General features: G+C 56.0%; 1 protein-coding gene across 1 annotated transcript; it reads right to left on the minus strand.

The window, feature by feature from the left end:
- Positions 1-2,705: 2,705 nt before the first annotated feature.
- LOC148091143 (class I histocompatibility antigen, Gogo-B*0103 alpha chain-like) lies at positions 2,706-6,117 on the minus strand. Its single transcript, XM_087826979.1, has 8 exons — positions 6,012-6,117; positions 5,631-5,915; positions 5,023-5,298; positions 4,156-4,431; positions 3,928-4,032; positions 3,467-3,517; positions 3,286-3,333; positions 2,706-3,134 (listed from the first exon to the last, which is right to left on the minus strand). The coding sequence occupies exons 1-8, from the start codon at positions 6,082-6,084 to the stop codon at positions 3,130-3,132; spliced, it is 1,119 nt and encodes a 372-aa protein (XP_087683105.1). The 5' UTR covers positions 6,085-6,117; the 3' UTR covers positions 2,706-3,129.
- Positions 6,118-15,864: the final 9,747 nt, after the last annotated feature.

A 15,864-nucleotide genomic window follows, 5' to 3' on the forward strand; every position in this document is an offset into this window, starting at 1 on the left:
GGGTGGGGAAGCTGTCAGGTCTCCCGTGAAATGGCTTCACGGGGCGTTTCCCGGAGCTGCGAGAGGACAGGCCCACTTCACTGGGATTTTATCTTATTGATTTATGACTTTTTCAAAGCCAATTTATAAAATCAGCTTTAATATCCCCTCCCCCCCAAAAAAAGAAAGGTTGAACATAAACGAGTGAACATTTACATCTACTGTGCTTGTCACACTCAGATTTCTCCGGGAGCCTCGGTGGCCGCCGGGGTGCCCGGGAACAGCGCCCCCTCCGTGCTGGTCCTTAGGATCCGAGAAGGGTCTCCCCAGCCCGCTGAGCTCTGGATAAAGAACTCGCCCCGACCCGGCCGTCTCCCCGGGGTCTCCGCTTTCCGACCTTGGTTGCGGGCCGCCCTCCAGCTGGTCCTCAGTGGGTTGCTCAGGAAGGTTTTCTGCGTTTTGGGTGAAAGTCCAGTTGGTCCTGGGAGAGGGTCAGCGCGGCTTCCGCTCAGTCCACCGCCATCTTCCAATTTCTTTCTTCTGTGTCGGTTTATTTTTGAATTTCTTTTCAATGGCAGTTTCCGCATAGCGTTGCTCCTCCGCTCGCAGCCTCCTCCAGCGCTTGCTGTTCTGTGGGGCTCCCCGGAGCCCGGGAGGTGCTCCCCCCGTGGCCTGTGGCTGGGTCGAGGGCTCCCTTTACCCCGGGGTGGAGCGGTTTGTCTTTTTAGTATGTTTTTTATTGACTTCTAGAGAGAGGAAGGGCGAGGAGAGAGAGAAACATGGATTGCTTGCTTTCCGTATGCACACCGACTGGGGATTGAACCCAAAGCCTGACCGGGAATCGAACTGGTGACCCTTCGGTGCACAGGAGGATGCCTGGCCTCTGAGCCACACGGGCCAGGATGGGATCCTGTGTTTTTAATTATAAACCTGTCTCTGCCCCTCCCGACTAGCGATGATTTACACCTGGAGGGGAAGAGGCCAGAGGTGACACCCCCCAGCTGGGTCTTGGTGGCTCCCCGCCCCATCGGAGCTATTCTGGGCCTCTCCCAAGGTGCCCGCGGGAGAGCCACCAGCCAGGCTGCCCACAGACAGGCCTGGGGGTCCGAGGTTCCCCGAAGGCCAGCCTCAGGCCTGGGAGGGGTGCAGCTGGCTTCTCCGGGTTCCCCACATTAGAAGTCTGACTGGTAAGTGAGGTCTCCTTTCTCGTCTGCTCCAAACCTTTCCCAAACGTGGTGTCCTTCGCCTTCTCAGGCCCTGCTGGCATTTCCTTTTATTTCTTTTTAAATCCTCACCCGAGAATGTTTTTATTGACTTTCAGAGAGAGGAAGGGGGGGAGAGAGAAACATGGATGTGAGAGACACACAGGGGCTGGTTCCTCCCGCACATGCTGCCACCAGGGCCCAGGATGGAGCCTGCAACCGAGGTCCTGCCCTTGTCGGAATCCACCCCTCGGACCTTCAGCCTGGGGGCCGACACTAACCACTGACCCAAACTGCCCAGGGCCCTGCTGGCTTTTGACTCCCTGCCGTCTCGTCTGTGTCTCTGTCAGTCTCTGGTGTATGTAGTGAGTCTGCCAAAGGGGTTTCAAAGTATTGAAACCACGGACTCTCGCACTAGCAACATGAGAGGGGATGAGTCCAAGTTCCTGCTGACAGCTGATTGTCTGGCTTCGTAATTTCCCCAGCCTGGGAGTTGAGCAGCGATGTCACATTATGGCTTAATTTTAATTCCCCCTCTGAAACTGCTGGGCAACTTTCATAAATGAATGGGCCACGAAACATCCTCAATAGGACGATGACTGGACTCCTGGTCATGACTGAGGGGGACCCAGTGATGTGCCAGCGTCTCTAACTGTTGTGACACTTTTGCTATTGACGGATCTCTGGTCAGAGGCCTGGGGGATGAGAGGAAAGCTCTGGTATCGGCCCCGGTTCCTGGCACCCAGCTCCTAAACCCTGGCCATCCCCTGAGTGACAGGTGACTCTGGGATGCTAATGAGATGGCTCCTGGCTGAGGGACCTGGAAGCTTCAGGATGGGGCTGGTCCCAGGAAGACCAAAGGGAGGACCTTTCAAGCCCTGGAAGGAGGAGAGAGCAGGATGGGCCTGAAAACCCATCTCCAGACACCAGAGTCACGGTGCAGGGACCGGGGGGCCTTGTGGACAATGACAGGGAAGCGACCCTGTTGCTGTCAGAGGGGAGGGAGCCACCAGGAGAACGAGACCAAAACTCACACAGACAGTCACAGGCGGAATCTCCGCAGAAAAGAGAAACAACAAACACCCCGAAGATGGGGCTGAGGGGGCCCCAGGCCTGAGTCCAGGCTGACCAGGCCCCTTCTGCCCTCACTGTCCAGGGTCCTGGAGATGAGCTTCATGAGGACGAGTGACAGGGCCTGGGATGTGTGAGTCCCTGTGACCACGGGTCCTGGTGGGACAAGGGTCCCTGAAGGCACAAGGTCAAAGCAGCAGAGAGGTGGCCCAGCCGGGCAGTGACCACGTCAAAGCCCACAAGGCCCTGGGCGCCCACTGGGCACAGGCCTGGACCTCACTCGGTCCTCACAGCCTCTCCCGTCCCCCTGCCCAGGCTCAGCACAGCACACACAGGGCTTCTGGAAAGTCCTAGGTGCTCCCCTGTATTTCCTCTCAGACTTTAGGACCCTCTCCTCTAATTACCCATCAGCCCTCATGGCAAGAAGTCAACAAATAAAGTCATAGCCAGAGCCTATTTCTTCGATTTCTTTAATGTTTGTACAGATTTCATGGAGGAAGGGACAGGGAGAGACAGAAACATCGATGAGAGAGAAACACTGATTGGCTGCGTCCTTCACGCCCCCAACTGGGGATCCAGCCAACACCCTGGGCATGAGCCCGACTGGGAATCAACCAGAGACCTCCTGGTGGATGGGAGACATTCAACCACTGAGCCACACAGGCTGGGAGGGGTCTAATTTCAATAGAGGAGTAAGAAGCTGCAGATCAGTGCAATCGAAGTGGGGGGGGGGGGCAGCCCCGCCTCTGCTGGACAGGGAAGTGTGGGGAGGGGACCTGGGGGCAGGGCCGGGACAGCCTCCCAATCTGAGGTTCCTGAGTCACCAAGTGGGAGCCTGAACAGATCTTCCATCACTCAGTCCCCACAGGCAGCTGCCTCAGGCTGTGGAAGGAAACCATCAGGAACAAGTTCAGGGCAGTGGCTGTAACTGGTCACATTCTCAAAGGTCCACTTCATGCCCACAATGTCCACAGAGTCCCCATAACCCAGTCCCGTACCCTCTGCCCCAAACCATCCCCATTCAGGGTCTCACCTTTAGAAGCTGAGAAAGACACACCAGAGCACTGGGAGCTGTCACTGCCTGGGGTGGACACAGCAGGACGTGATCAGAACCAAGGACAGGAGGCTAAAGGAGGGACTATGGGGTGGCAGGGTCCCCATGGGCTCCCATCTGCACTGTCCAGGGTCTCAGGGGGCACCCCCTCCATACTTACTGGCAGCCTGAGCGTAGCTCCCTCCTTTCCCACCTGCAGGAAGGAAACATCCTGTGAGAGACCAGGGAGGGGGCAGGGCCATGAGGTCCTAAAGGAGCCTAGTCCTGGGCCCAGAGAAGTTCCCACAACCCTGTGTCTGTACAGACCCAGGGCAGGGTCAGGAAACCTGAGGAAAGTGCATGTGCAGGGACTGGACCCACCTCCCTCCTGCAGGTCTGTCCTCAGCAGGGACCTGCCCTCTGACCTGGGACTGCTGGGGGCGGGTCCCCATCACTAGGACCATAAGGTGACACATGTGTCCCTCAGTGTCACACCTGCCTCACTAAACAGGAGGTCAGCACACAGACCTCACCCTGGCAATCCCAGGCCTGGGGACGGTGCTTCCCATGAATGAAGCAGGACACACGTCTCCCTGGGATGACACCCCAGGGGGACACGAAACTCACACCCCCGTTCCCCACCTGAGCGCCTCCTCGCCCACATCACAGCTCCAGCCACCACAGCTCCGAGGACAACCAGGCCAACAACAGCGCCCATGATGATGAAGGGGGTCTGAGAGGGAGGCTCTGGGAAGAGAGGGGAAGGGAGGGTGAGGCCCCGACGCCCAGGCCTCAGCCCTGAGCCCGCTGGAGCTCCCAGAGGCCCCTGCTTCCCTGGGAAGAGGCTCTGTGCCCACGTCCCCTCCTCACCCCATCTCAGGCTCCGGGGCCCCGGCAGCCCCTCGTGCTGCACAACACAGGTGTATCTCTGCTCCTCTCCAGGGGGCACCCCCAGGGACGCCCACTTCTGGAAGGTCCCGTCCCCCGCGGGCCTGGTCTCCACAAACTCCATGTCCTGGGTCTGGTCCTGCCCGTCTCGCTGCCAGGTCAGGCTGATGTCCGCAGGGTAGAAGCCCAGGGCCCAGCACCTCAGGGTGACCTCATGCTCAGAGATGGGGTGGCGGGTCACATGTGTCTTTGGAGGGTCTGAGGAAACGGGGAGAAGATTCAGGAACTTTGCTTCCACCCTGGGACCCTCCAGCAGGGCTCAGGTGACCATCCTGAGAAGGGACAGGACACTGGGGTGGGGGAAGGGACACAACCCAGACACCAGCCTGGACAGAGGCAGGGGGATGACCTATTGGTCTCTTAGGAACTTCCAGGGTCAGAGCAGCACAGCCCAGGGCGGGAGGGAGGCAGGTCTCTGGGGGCAGAAAAGGCATTTCTGGTCCTGACCTGGGGGGAGGCCAAGGACTCAGAGCAGCGGGGCTCAGACCTCAGACAGGGGGTGTGGGGCAGGGAACAGGCCCGAGAGAAAGGCCCCCTGGGGCCCAGAGCCACCCCAGGGTCCATGGGAACCGCTGAGCGCCTGTTTCAGGGGTGGTCTCCCCTGCACCCCGGAGACTGCACCCTAACTGTCCCTGAGAGGAGGGCGGGGGTCCCTGTCTGGTCCCTGACCTCAAAGTCCCGGGGACTCCATCCCGGCACCTCAAGCAGGGGTGTCTGACACGGACCCCATTTCCCGTCTCCTCGCGGGAGCCCCACCCGAGGGAGAGGAGGGCGCCGCGGGCCCTGTACCTGTGCGCAGCAGGGTCTCCTTCCCCTTCTCCAGGTAACGGCGCAGCCACTCCACGCACTCGCCCTCCAGGTAGTTCCTGACTCCCTCCGCCACACCGTCCGCCTCCAACTTGCGCCGGGTGATCTGAGCCGCCGTGTCGGCCGCGGTCCAGGAGCGCAGGTCCTCGTTCAGGGCGATGTAGTCGGCGCCGTCGTAGGCGAGCTGATCATACCCGCGGAGGAGGCGCCCGTCGGGTCCAACGTCACAGCCGGACATCCACTGGATGGTGTGAGACCCTGACCCCGCCCCCGGGTCAGCCCCGCCCACTCACCCCGCCCCCGGGTCAGCCCCGCCCACTGACCCCGCCCCCGGGTCAGCTCCGCCCACTCACCCCGCCCCCGGGTCAGCCCCGCCCACTCACCCCGCCCCCGGGTCACCCGCCCCCGCCCCGCCCGCGGGGACTGAACCTCAACTGAAAGTGAAACCGGGTCAAAGTCCCCGCGGGCCCCTCCCGGGTGGGGGGCAGGGCGGTTCCGCAGCCTCGGGGTGAAGCTCGGACCCCGACACTCGGGGCGACCCGGCCCGTCCGTGGGGATGGGGGTGGTGACGGGGCGGCCGCGGGGCTCACCGTCCTCGCTCTGGTTGTAGTAGCCGAGGGCGGTCTTCAGGTCCACTCGGAAACTCTGTGCGGTTTCCTTGCTGACCCTCGTCTGTTGGTCCCAATACCCCGGGTCCTCCTGCTCCACCCACGGCTGCTCCATCCACGGAGCCCGCGGCTCCACCCTCGGATTCGCGGCGTCGCTGTCGAACCGCACGAACTGCGTGTCGTCCACGTAGCCCACGGAGAGGTACCGGGGCTCCCCGCGGCCGGGCCGAGACACGGCGGTGTCGAAATATCTCAGGGAGTGGGGGCCTGGGGGGGACACGGGAGACGGGGGGCCGGTGGACACGCGCTTCCGGGTCCCGCGCTCCTCCCCGCACAGGCCGCGCCCTCCGACCCCGCACTCACCGGCCCGGGTGCGGGTCAGGACCAGGGCCCCCGCGAGCAGCAGGAGGAGGGGTGGGGACCCCATGACGCGCATCCTCGGGGTTCGGGGAGGATCTGAGTCCGGGCGGGTCCGCGGGACCTTATAACCGGGACGGGCGGTGACGCTGATTGGCGGGCCCAGGAACCGCACAGCCAATGGGAGTGAGAACTGTGTGCGCGTCATGAGTATCCGGGCAGGAGGCCCCCACACAGGTTGGGAGAAGGGAAGTGAAACCGGGGAGCTGGGGACTCCCCAGCCCTGAGCCCCGCGCCCCAGACTCCGCCCTCGGGCTGAGACCTGAGAGCCAGGCCTGGGGCCCGGGGCCGAGTCCTGACCCTCCCGCAGGGGGCGCGCTGGTCACCCCGCCTCCCCGAGTCCCGGCCCAGGGGCTGTGTTCTCGGCGACTCCCCAGGTTCTGGGTTCAGCACCTCTGTCCCCTCTTACAAATGAGGGGGGACCCCAAAGTAGTGCTGTTTATGGGGTGACGGCTGTCACACTGGCCACACAGGCATCAAACAGTCTGAACAATTATTAACTCAGTTTGAATATTAATAACCTATGACGTGTTGGCAGAAATCATGTTTTCATGAAAAATGACTGTTTCCCAGATGAACGCGGAGGTGACAGGAAGGGACCTGCTCCCGTTTCACATCCTTGCGGGTCTCGGCTCTGGTCCCGTCACTAGAAGTCCACAGGGTTCATATTTCTCTGTGCATTTACTCTCCTCATTGGGTGCGGGGTATAAATATGCACAGCTTCAGGGACCATGGAGAGGGAGCATTTTCATAACCTTTCGCATCGTTGTTGACACTCGTCTTTGATCGTCCACTGGAACCACACGAGTGGCACGTCCCGAAATGCTCTGCACAGTGAAAGCTGGCACAGGACTGAGTGGTCCTGCCCGGCTGTGCTGAAACCCTCGGGCTGCCCTGCGAGGGGCTCTGGTGCTCACGAGGGCATTGAAAGGGGGGCGTTGTTTCTCTGAGTTGGGGGATCGTCCTGTGGGGACGCATTTAATACATGTCACCAAACACTCCCGTCTGTTAATATCACCGCAGATCCCACTAGAAAAGTCTCAGAACTGGGGCGCTGTGTAGAGCACGTGGTGGGGCCCGAGTTTTCCAAAACCCTGGTTTCCTCTTGAGAGTTTACATTTTACCAGGAAACCTGGACTGTCTTTTGCCAACTGTGGGTTCATTTTTCCTGAGGTAGAAGCTCAGGTTCATTGTTGAGAACGTGGGCGTCAATCCTCCAAATCTCAGTAATGGTAGTTTCTGTGTAAACAGGGTATCCCCAAAAAAGTGCCTGGCTCTGCTCCCACAAAGCAGTTTCCTGGCACATAATCCTCTGGAAGGTGGCAGAAGAGGTTCTGTGGACTTCCCAGGTCGTCATATGAGACTTTTTTCTTCATTTTTATTAAGGACAGTTAAGAAATTAATCCATCTGTATAATGAATTCAAGATCTCTATAAAAATATCTTCCCTGAAAACTGTATTTTATTGCTCAATTGTAGTTGATGTGCAATATTACGTTGGTTTCAGGTGTGCAGCCCTGTGATGAGACATTTACGTCACTTACAAAGTGGTGGCCCTGGTGAGCCCAGTGCCGGGTGACCTCCATGCAGCTGTTACGTTATTGACCCTGTTCCTGGGCTGCACTGGACACCCTGGTGCCTACACTGAAGCCACCAGCTTGAGCTCCGGGATCCCTTCACCTTTCTCGCCCCGTCCCCCAGCCCTGCTCCCCTCTGGCAACTGTCAAAATGTTCTCTGTGTCCATGGGCCTGTTCATGTTCTGCTGGTGGGATGGTTTTGTTTTGTTTTCAGACCCACATGTAAGTGACGTCACCTGGCATTGGTCTTTCCGTGTCCGACTTATTTCACTCAGCACAGCACCCTTAGGGCCCATCTGGGTTGTTACCACCGGCAAGAGTCTGTCCCTCTGTGTGGCTGAGTCACATCCCAGAGCACATCTTCCCAGTTCTTTTTCTTACAGTCCACACCCCAGGGTATTTTCCACGGATTTTAGAGAGAGTGGAAGGGAGGGGTGGGGAGAGAGAGAGGAGCCTGAGACACGTCCCTGGGAGAGAGCCCCCTGAATTGGTTCCTCCCCCAGAAGTCCCAGCCAGGACGTGGGGGTGGGGTGGGGGGGGTAACCTGCAGCCCAGGGACTTGTCCTTGGCCAGGACTCCAACCCTCAACCCTTCCCAGGGGGGTCGAAGCTCTGACCACACGGGCCAGAGCCCAGCACTTCTAATTCCAGGCGCCTACTGATGGACACTTAGGTGGCTCCATATCTTGCTCCTGAAGATGATGCCGCAGTGAGCACGTGGGTGCCTGTGTCTCTCCCACTGGTGTTGGGGCTTCTTCAGACAAGTGCCCAGGAGCAGAAGTGCTGGGTCCTTCTCTGTCTCCAGTTGTCGGGCCTTTGTCTGAAGGTCTGCGCTGTCTGCTATAAGTATTGCTACCCCGAGATTTCCTTGTTTGTCTTTTGTTTCCATTTTCATGAAACACCTTTTTCCTTTCCTATCTGTCTATGTGTGTCTTTTAAAGTAATTTTCAAAAAATATATCTCTATTGATTTCAGATAGAGGAAGGGAGAGGTACAGAGAGAGAGAGAGAGAGAGAGAGAGAGATGGAAACATCAATGATGAGTCATTGATCGGCTGCCTCCTGCACACTGTGGACTGGGGATGGAGCCCGAAACTCGGGCTTGTGCCCTGACCGGGAATCGAACAGCAACCTCCTGGATCCCAGGGTGACGCTCAACCGCTCAGCCACGCCCGGCCGGGCATAAAGTAATTTTGATAGATTCGTGTTTATTGCTGTTTTATTGTTCGTATTTTTTATTTTTCGCCTTAAAGAAGACCCTTTGACATTTCTAGTAATTTGGGGGGTGGCGGTGAACTCCTTTAGCTTTTCTTGACTGGGAAGCCCCTTTTCTGTTCTTCATTTAAAAATGATGGATTTGCTGGGTAGAGCAACCTTGGTCGTAGGTCCTGGCTTTTCACCACTTTGAATGTTTCTTTCCAGTCTCTTTTGGCCTGAAAAGTTTATGTTGAGAAACAGCTGACAGTCTTACGGGAGCCCTTTGTAGGTAACTAACTGTGTCTGTCCCGGTGCTTCTGAGATGCTCTGTCTTTGGCCTTTGCGTTTCAGCGATGCCGGGTCTTGCTGTGCACCTCTGCGGTTCCTCCGTTGGGTCTCTGCAGTCCCTGGCCCTGGGCGTCCCTTTCCCTGACCAGGTTGGGGAGTTTCCCATCGTTACTTTGCCACGTTGGGTGTGACTCCCCTGCTCTCTCCTCCCGCCCAGCCCCTCGCCCAGGTGATGCGAATGCCGGTTCCCTTGGCGCCGTCCTGGAGGCGCCGGGTTCTGTGGCTGTTTTTGGTCCTGTTTTCTTTGTGCCGCTCTGACTGTGCTCTGCTCCCTCGCCTTCCCCGTGCTGGCTGGGTCCTGCGCTGTGGCTGCTCTCCCGTGGTCCCCGTGAGGGATCCTCCGTCCCAGTTACTGTTGGTCATTTCTCACTGTTCTATGTTCCCGTCTCTTTCCTGAAGTTCACACAAAGCTCTTCTCTCCCCTCAGATCTCTGAGCATTTTCATAACCAGTGTTCTGACCTCTGCGTCCGGGCGATTGCTGGTCTCCATCCGTTTAGTTATTTTCTGGGAGGTTGGTTCTCTCCTTGCACTTGGACCTGTTTCTTTGTCTCCTGGTTCTGGCCGTTGCCCTGTGTTTGCTTCTGTGGGGTAGGTAGAGCTGCTGCGCCCTGGTCTCGGCAGAGTGGCCTTATGTAGGAGTGTCCTGAGGGCCCAGCGCTGCGGCCTCCCTGGTCCCCCAACCTGGGCATTCCAGGGGCACCCCTGTGGGCTGTGTGCCCCCCCGTTGAAGCTGAGGAATGATTTTTGTTAGCCATGGAGGACTGTCCCCAGCCAGGCTGAGGAGCTGTGAGGCCTGGCTGTGACCACCCTGCAGGCCCTGGTCCTGCTGAGTCGGCCCCTGGAGTGTGTCCATTGTGGGTTGTCTGGGTCGTGCTTTGCTGTGGTCTGAAGCTGTCCCCCAGGTCCACTGCCTCTGGGACCCCTTGGGAAGTGCAGGCCAAGGGCAACCCCACTGTGCCCTACCCGGGCCACCTGTCACGAGCAACAGAGTGACCTGCAGGTGGCTGTGACTTGTGCCTGACTTGGAGGTGCCTGGGAGAGGCCAACCTGTGAACCAAGGCTGCCTGCCCTGAGTGCCGGGCCTGGGGCCACGGAGCTGCAGGTGGAGGGCATGGGGAGGCCAGATGCTGCTGGGTGGAGAGATTTTAGGAAAGTCCACAGCCTGAGTCAATACAGGCTGTTTGTGTGGAAATAAACTACACGGATGGAAACAGCAAGGGTGGGTCCAAAACCTGGGTGGGGCAGGGCCTCAGGGAATCCCTAGGGTGGGGCAGGGCCTCAGGGAATCCCTAGGGTGGGCAGGGCCTCAGGGAATCCCTAGGGTGGGCAGGGCCTCAGGGAATCCCTAGGGTGGGCAGGGCCTCAGGGAGTCCCTAGGGTGGGCAGGGCCTCAGGGAATCCCTAGGGTGGGCCAGGGCCTCAGGGAATCCCTAGGGTGGGCCAGGGCCTGGGAGAATCCCTGGGGTGGGCAGGGCCTCAGGGAATCCCTAGGGTGGGCAGGGCCTCAAGGAATCCCTAGGTGGGCCAGGGCCTCAGGGAATCCCTAGGGTGGGCAGGGCCTCAGGGAATCCCTAGGGTGGGCAGGGCCTCAGGGAATCCCTAGGTGGGCCAGGGCCTCAGGGAATCCCTAGGTGGGCCAGGGCCTCAGGGAATCCCTAGGTGGGCCAGGGCCTCAGGGAATCCCTAGGGTGGGCAGGGCCTCAGGGAATCCCTAGGGTGGGCAGGGCCTCAGGGAATCCCTAGGGTGGGCAGGGCCTCAAGGAATCCCTAGGGTGGGCCAGGGCCTCAGGGAATCCCTTGGGTGGGCCAGGGCCTCAGGGAATCCCTTGGGTGGGCCAGGGCCTCAGGGAATCCCTAGGGTGGGCAGGGCCTCAGGGAATCCCTTGGGTGGGCCAGGGCCTCTGGGAATCCCTAGGGTGGGCAGGGCCTCAGGGAATCCCTTGGGTGGGCCAGGGCCTCTGGGAATCCCTAGGGTGGGCAGGGCCTCAGGGAATCCCTAGGGTGGGGCAAACAGTGTGAGCCAGGTGGCTGGAGACTCAGGTGGAGCCTGGGTGCTGACTGTGGGGAGGGCTCAGCAAAGGGACCGGGCCTCAGCCGGCACTTCTGCCTGGAGACCGCGGCCCCACCCCAGCCCAGCTCTTGACCTGATGCCAGAGGCGTCAGCCCTCCCTGGGGCCCTGGCTCCTTTCAAGCTGCTGCCCAGGCCTGGGGCTCAGAGGGGGGTCTGACCCAGCCTGTGCCCTGGCCCTTTAAGAGGAGCACCTGGGCCTGCAGCAGCCTCGGTCTCACTCAGACCCCCCCCCCAGTATTTTATAGCCCCAAGTGGTGGGGACTCCTCTCCTGCACTGGAACCCCAGGTGGGGGCCTGGGACCTGGAGCCCTCAGGGAGAGCCTCCGCAGCTGAGATGTCCCTCCCGAATTTTACCCCCACACCCGGGTGGGGGTGGGACCCCCTGTGCCATGTCTCCGCCCCTCCTACAGTCTCCCGGTGGCTGCATTACATCCCTGGTGGCAGGACTGCTCTGTGCAGCCGGATTTCAGGAGCTTCTGAATGATGGTGGTTGCAGTTCAGCTGTATTTTTGGGGTGGTTGTGGGAGGACTCGAGGACCCCGTTTGCCTACGCCACCCTCTTGACAGAACCCCAAGGTATCCACCGCCTCTCAGGGAGCCCTACAGGTGAGGCTGATGCTGGACTTTGTATATTTTTAAACATCTTAGAGCTCATTTGAAGCTCTGATGTCTTCCTCTTGATAGTGTTTTTTAAAAAATGTTTTAAAAATAAACTTTGGTTTTTTTAACAGTTTTATATGTAGAGAGAATTGAAAGGTGGTATAGAGAGCACCACATATGGTTTCCGGTTATTTACATCTCACATTCATGTGGGATGGTTGTTACAATTAATGAAGGAAATTGATTCATTATTATGAACTAAATCCGTGCTTTGTTCAGATTGCTTTCATTTTTATTTAATGTGCTTTTCCTGTTCCAGAATCCTATCCAGGATATCATGTCACATTTATTTGTTTTTATTTTGATTTATTGGTGTGTGTTTTTTAAGAGAGAAAAAGAGAGAAACATCCATTTGTGGTGCCACTTATTTATGCATCATTGATTGACCTTTGTATGTGCCGTGACCAGGGATCAAACCCGAAACCTCAGCGTATCGGAAAGATGCTCTACCCACCCCAGCTACCCAGCCAGGGCCAATGTAGGGACAACTTAGCACTTCAGCTTAGAGTCATATGTGGACATGAGCATCGGTCAATCAAGAATGTATCTGTGGCCCTGGCCAGTGTGGCCCAGTTGGTTGCGATTCGTCCCATGCACCAAGAGGTGGCTGGTTCTATTCCTAGTCAGGGCACATGCCCAGGTTGACGGCTCGATCCGCAATAGGGGGTGTGCAGGAGGCAGCCGATCGATTGCCCAATGTCTCTGTGTCATCGATGTTTCTCTCTCCCTTCCTCTCTCTATAAAAAATATCAATTTTTTTTTTTAAACAAAGAATGTATTTGTGTCATTTCAGGACTTGGTGACATTCAAAGATGTGGCAATAGACTTTTCCCAGGAGGAATGGGAGGGGCTTAACCCCACTCAGAAGAGTTTATACAGGAGCATGATGTTGGAGAACTATCAGGGCCTGGTATCCCTGGGTGAGGACCTTTCCCCGTGCATAATTCAGAATCTATCCATAGGGACTCTTTACATTTTTATTAAAACTTTTTTTATTCTGTAGGTCAGAAGAGATTCAGGAAATAAAGAGGGTATTTAGGGATTAATGGAAATTTCAGATTTCGTCAGTGAATTTGATATCTATCCAATATTCTATGGTATGGTTTTTAAGCGGTTGGAACATAGGCCACCATGTGACTCTTACTGGTCTCCTGTGTTCCCCTGTTATCACCAGTAGGCAGTAACAAGGTTCACCAAGAATATAGCTGGATGACTATAAATTCAGAATACTGATTTTAAAATTTGTATCTTTTTATTAATATGCAATAAGTGAACCACTTAAGCACAAACTATGAACGTGGCTCCAGCTTTTATCAGGGAAACTAACATGGACCCCCCTTCTCAGCTGCGGGACCATCTCCTTGGGTAGATTAGTTTTCTGTCCTCTAGAAGCTCCTCCTATTCTGCGTATGGTTCACTGCGCTTCTGGAACTAAATTTATGTCTTTCATTAAAGTTGAGAAATTTGTGGCCATTATATTTTTGAGTATTTTTTCAACTCTCTCTCTCCACTTCTTCTGGGATTTTGATTTTGTTTGATATTGGGCCCAAGGAGCTAAAAATCTGTTTACTTTTTTAAATCTTTTTCTCTATTTTTAAAATTAGATAATTCCTCTAATAGTCAGGTTCACTGACTATTTTCCTGTCGTCTTTAATATCTTGTTAAGCCCATCTAGTTAATTTTAAAACTCCAGATACTGCACTTTTTAATTCTAAACTTTCCATTTGGTTCTTTTTTATAATTTCTCTTTACCTGCTGAGACATTACAACTATGTGTTTTTTATATTATTAGATATAGATACAATAGCTGTTTTAAAATCCTGGTCTGCTAATTCCAACATCTGTATTATCACAGGTTGGGATCTCCACTTATTGCCTTTTCTTCTGAGTATGATTCACTTTTCTCTCTTTCTTCTACTGTCTAGTAATTTGAGTTTTATCCTGGATACTATAAATAATATATTGTAGAGCCCTGGGATTCTGTTATATACAGAATATATATATACATATACATATATATATACATATATATATACACACACACATGTATATATATATTTTGGCCTGGCCATCGTGGCTCAGTGGTTGAGTGTCAACCCAGAAACCAGGAGATCGCAGTTCGATTCCCCCTCAGGGCACATGCCTGGGTTGCTGGCTCAATCCCCAGCAGGGGGCGTGCAGGAGGCAGCTGGTCAACGACTCTCTCATCATTCATGTTTCTCTCTCTCCCCCCCCTCTGAGATCAATAAAAACATATTTAAAAACATGTACATTTTTTGTCGACTTAATAGAGAGAGAGGACGGGAGAGGGAGAAACAGAAACATTAATGTGAGCGCTGAAAATCAATTGGCTGATGGCAGTCCAACTAGACTATGGCATAAACTTTATGTAGTATGTCCTAAAAATGTGCTGTACTTCTTGATGTAATCATTCCTAGTATGTTATTCCGTCAGTAGTAAGGAACTGGCGTATAGTCTGAAATACCCAAAACATGGCCAATTTTTATGTCTTTTTTTTGCACGCAGGACTTTGCATCTCTAAGCCCTATGTAATCTCCTTACTGGAGCAAGGGAAGGAGCCTTGGGAGGTCAAGAGTGAGAGGACAAGAAACCTATTTCCAGGTGAGTGCAGAACCAGGTAGGGGAATCCTGTCTAGGTAATGGCCCAGCCACTCTCCAAGGTCACACCGCTTCACTTATGCCCCTTGGAAGTCTTCTCAGGCCTTCCAGGCCCTGGGGGAATGGCTGAAATGTTACCACTTAGCATGGGCTTTCCAAATATCTTTTCTTCTTGACTCTCCTCTCTAATAACTCATTTAAAAAAGAATCTTGACCCAGCTCCTTTCTATCGCCTCTTTCCTTTTGCCATTCAGACATATGTAAACAACTTGGTTCCTTAAATACTTCTTAATTCAAAATTAGGTGCTGCTTGCAGTTATTCTCTGCTGCTTTCAACCTCTCATTGGTTTCCTGTTATCTCAGCCCCTGTGTGATCAGTGATTTTCTTCTTCTCCAACCTTACCCTTGTCACGAGGTCACGAGGGTGGTCTCTGGGGCGGGAAGGTGGGCAGCGACCGGCACAAAGGAGCTCCCCGGGGAAACAGTGCGAGCCAAATGAATGATACTGGTTTTTAAATTCAGGTCACCTGCAGAATTGCCATGGAAATAAAATCACCCGTAATCCGGCCGCTGGTAACGTTTTGGTCAACGTATCTGTATACAGAGCTGTTCTTTTTATCAAAATGAGATTATACTATATTTCTTTACATATATATGTATTTTTCGAATTTAACATTATGGGTTACTTTAGATGTCAATAGTTCCACGTAATTATTAGAACAAGAAGAAAAAAGATTGCTCAGACCCGGGACCTGCGAGTACGCGGCGGCCGCCTTCGCAGGGTGCGGCGGGCGGGAGGAGGGGCCCCCTGGGGGCAGGGGTGCGCTCCGGGCACCCGAAGTCACACTCACACCCCACTGGAGTCGCAGCCTGGTCCCTGGCGTGGCCCAGAGCTGCTGTCCCCACTCTGTTGACCGTGACGCCCCGCGGGAGGTGAGCGCGGAGGCCTGCGGCGCCCGGTCCCCCGCCCGCGCCCGGTCCCGCGTCCCCGCGCCCGGTCCCGCGTCCCCGCCTCCGCCCAGCAACCCCGCCCGCTCGCTCCAAGCCCGGCGCCGGCTGCAGATCCCAAGGGCGCCGCTCCGCCGCTCCAGGTGGCCTGTACTTCCGGTCAGACCCGGCGGACCGGCCAGCCCCGGGCGTCGCGGACCGACGCAGCGTGAACCCGGGGTGGGCCCGCCGCCCTTGGCCTTCGCCACCGCGGCGGAACTACATTTCCCAGAGGGCGCAGCGGCGCGGACACGCCCACTTCCGGCGACGGCACTTCCTGCGCGGCGGTGGGCTCGGCGTCGGGGGTCCGCGCGGGTCACGAACGGGGCTCCTGGGGCCGA

The sequence above is a fragment of the Miniopterus natalensis genome, chromosome 18, assembly GCF_054644295.1.
Source record: "Miniopterus natalensis isolate mMinNat1 chromosome 18, mMinNat1.hap1, whole genome shotgun sequence".
Taxonomy (NCBI): domain Eukaryota; kingdom Metazoa; phylum Chordata; class Mammalia; order Chiroptera; family Miniopteridae; genus Miniopterus; species Miniopterus natalensis.

Excerpts from the sequence above, each read along its gene's own strand:
- LOC148091143 (XM_087826979.1), bottom strand. The coding sequence starts at position 6,084 with ATGCGCGTCATGGGGTCCCCACCCCTCCTCCTGCTGCTCGCGGGGGCC. Across the intron at positions 4,432-5,022 it reads GGAGACCCTGCTGCGCACAG|ACCCTCCAAAGACACATGTG; the intron begins GTACAGGGCCCG and ends CCGTTTCCTCAG. Across the intron at positions 4,033-4,155 it reads GCCCCGGAGCCTGAGATGGG|AGCCTCCCTCTCAGACCCCC; the intron begins GTGAGGAGGGGA and ends CTCTCTTCCCAG.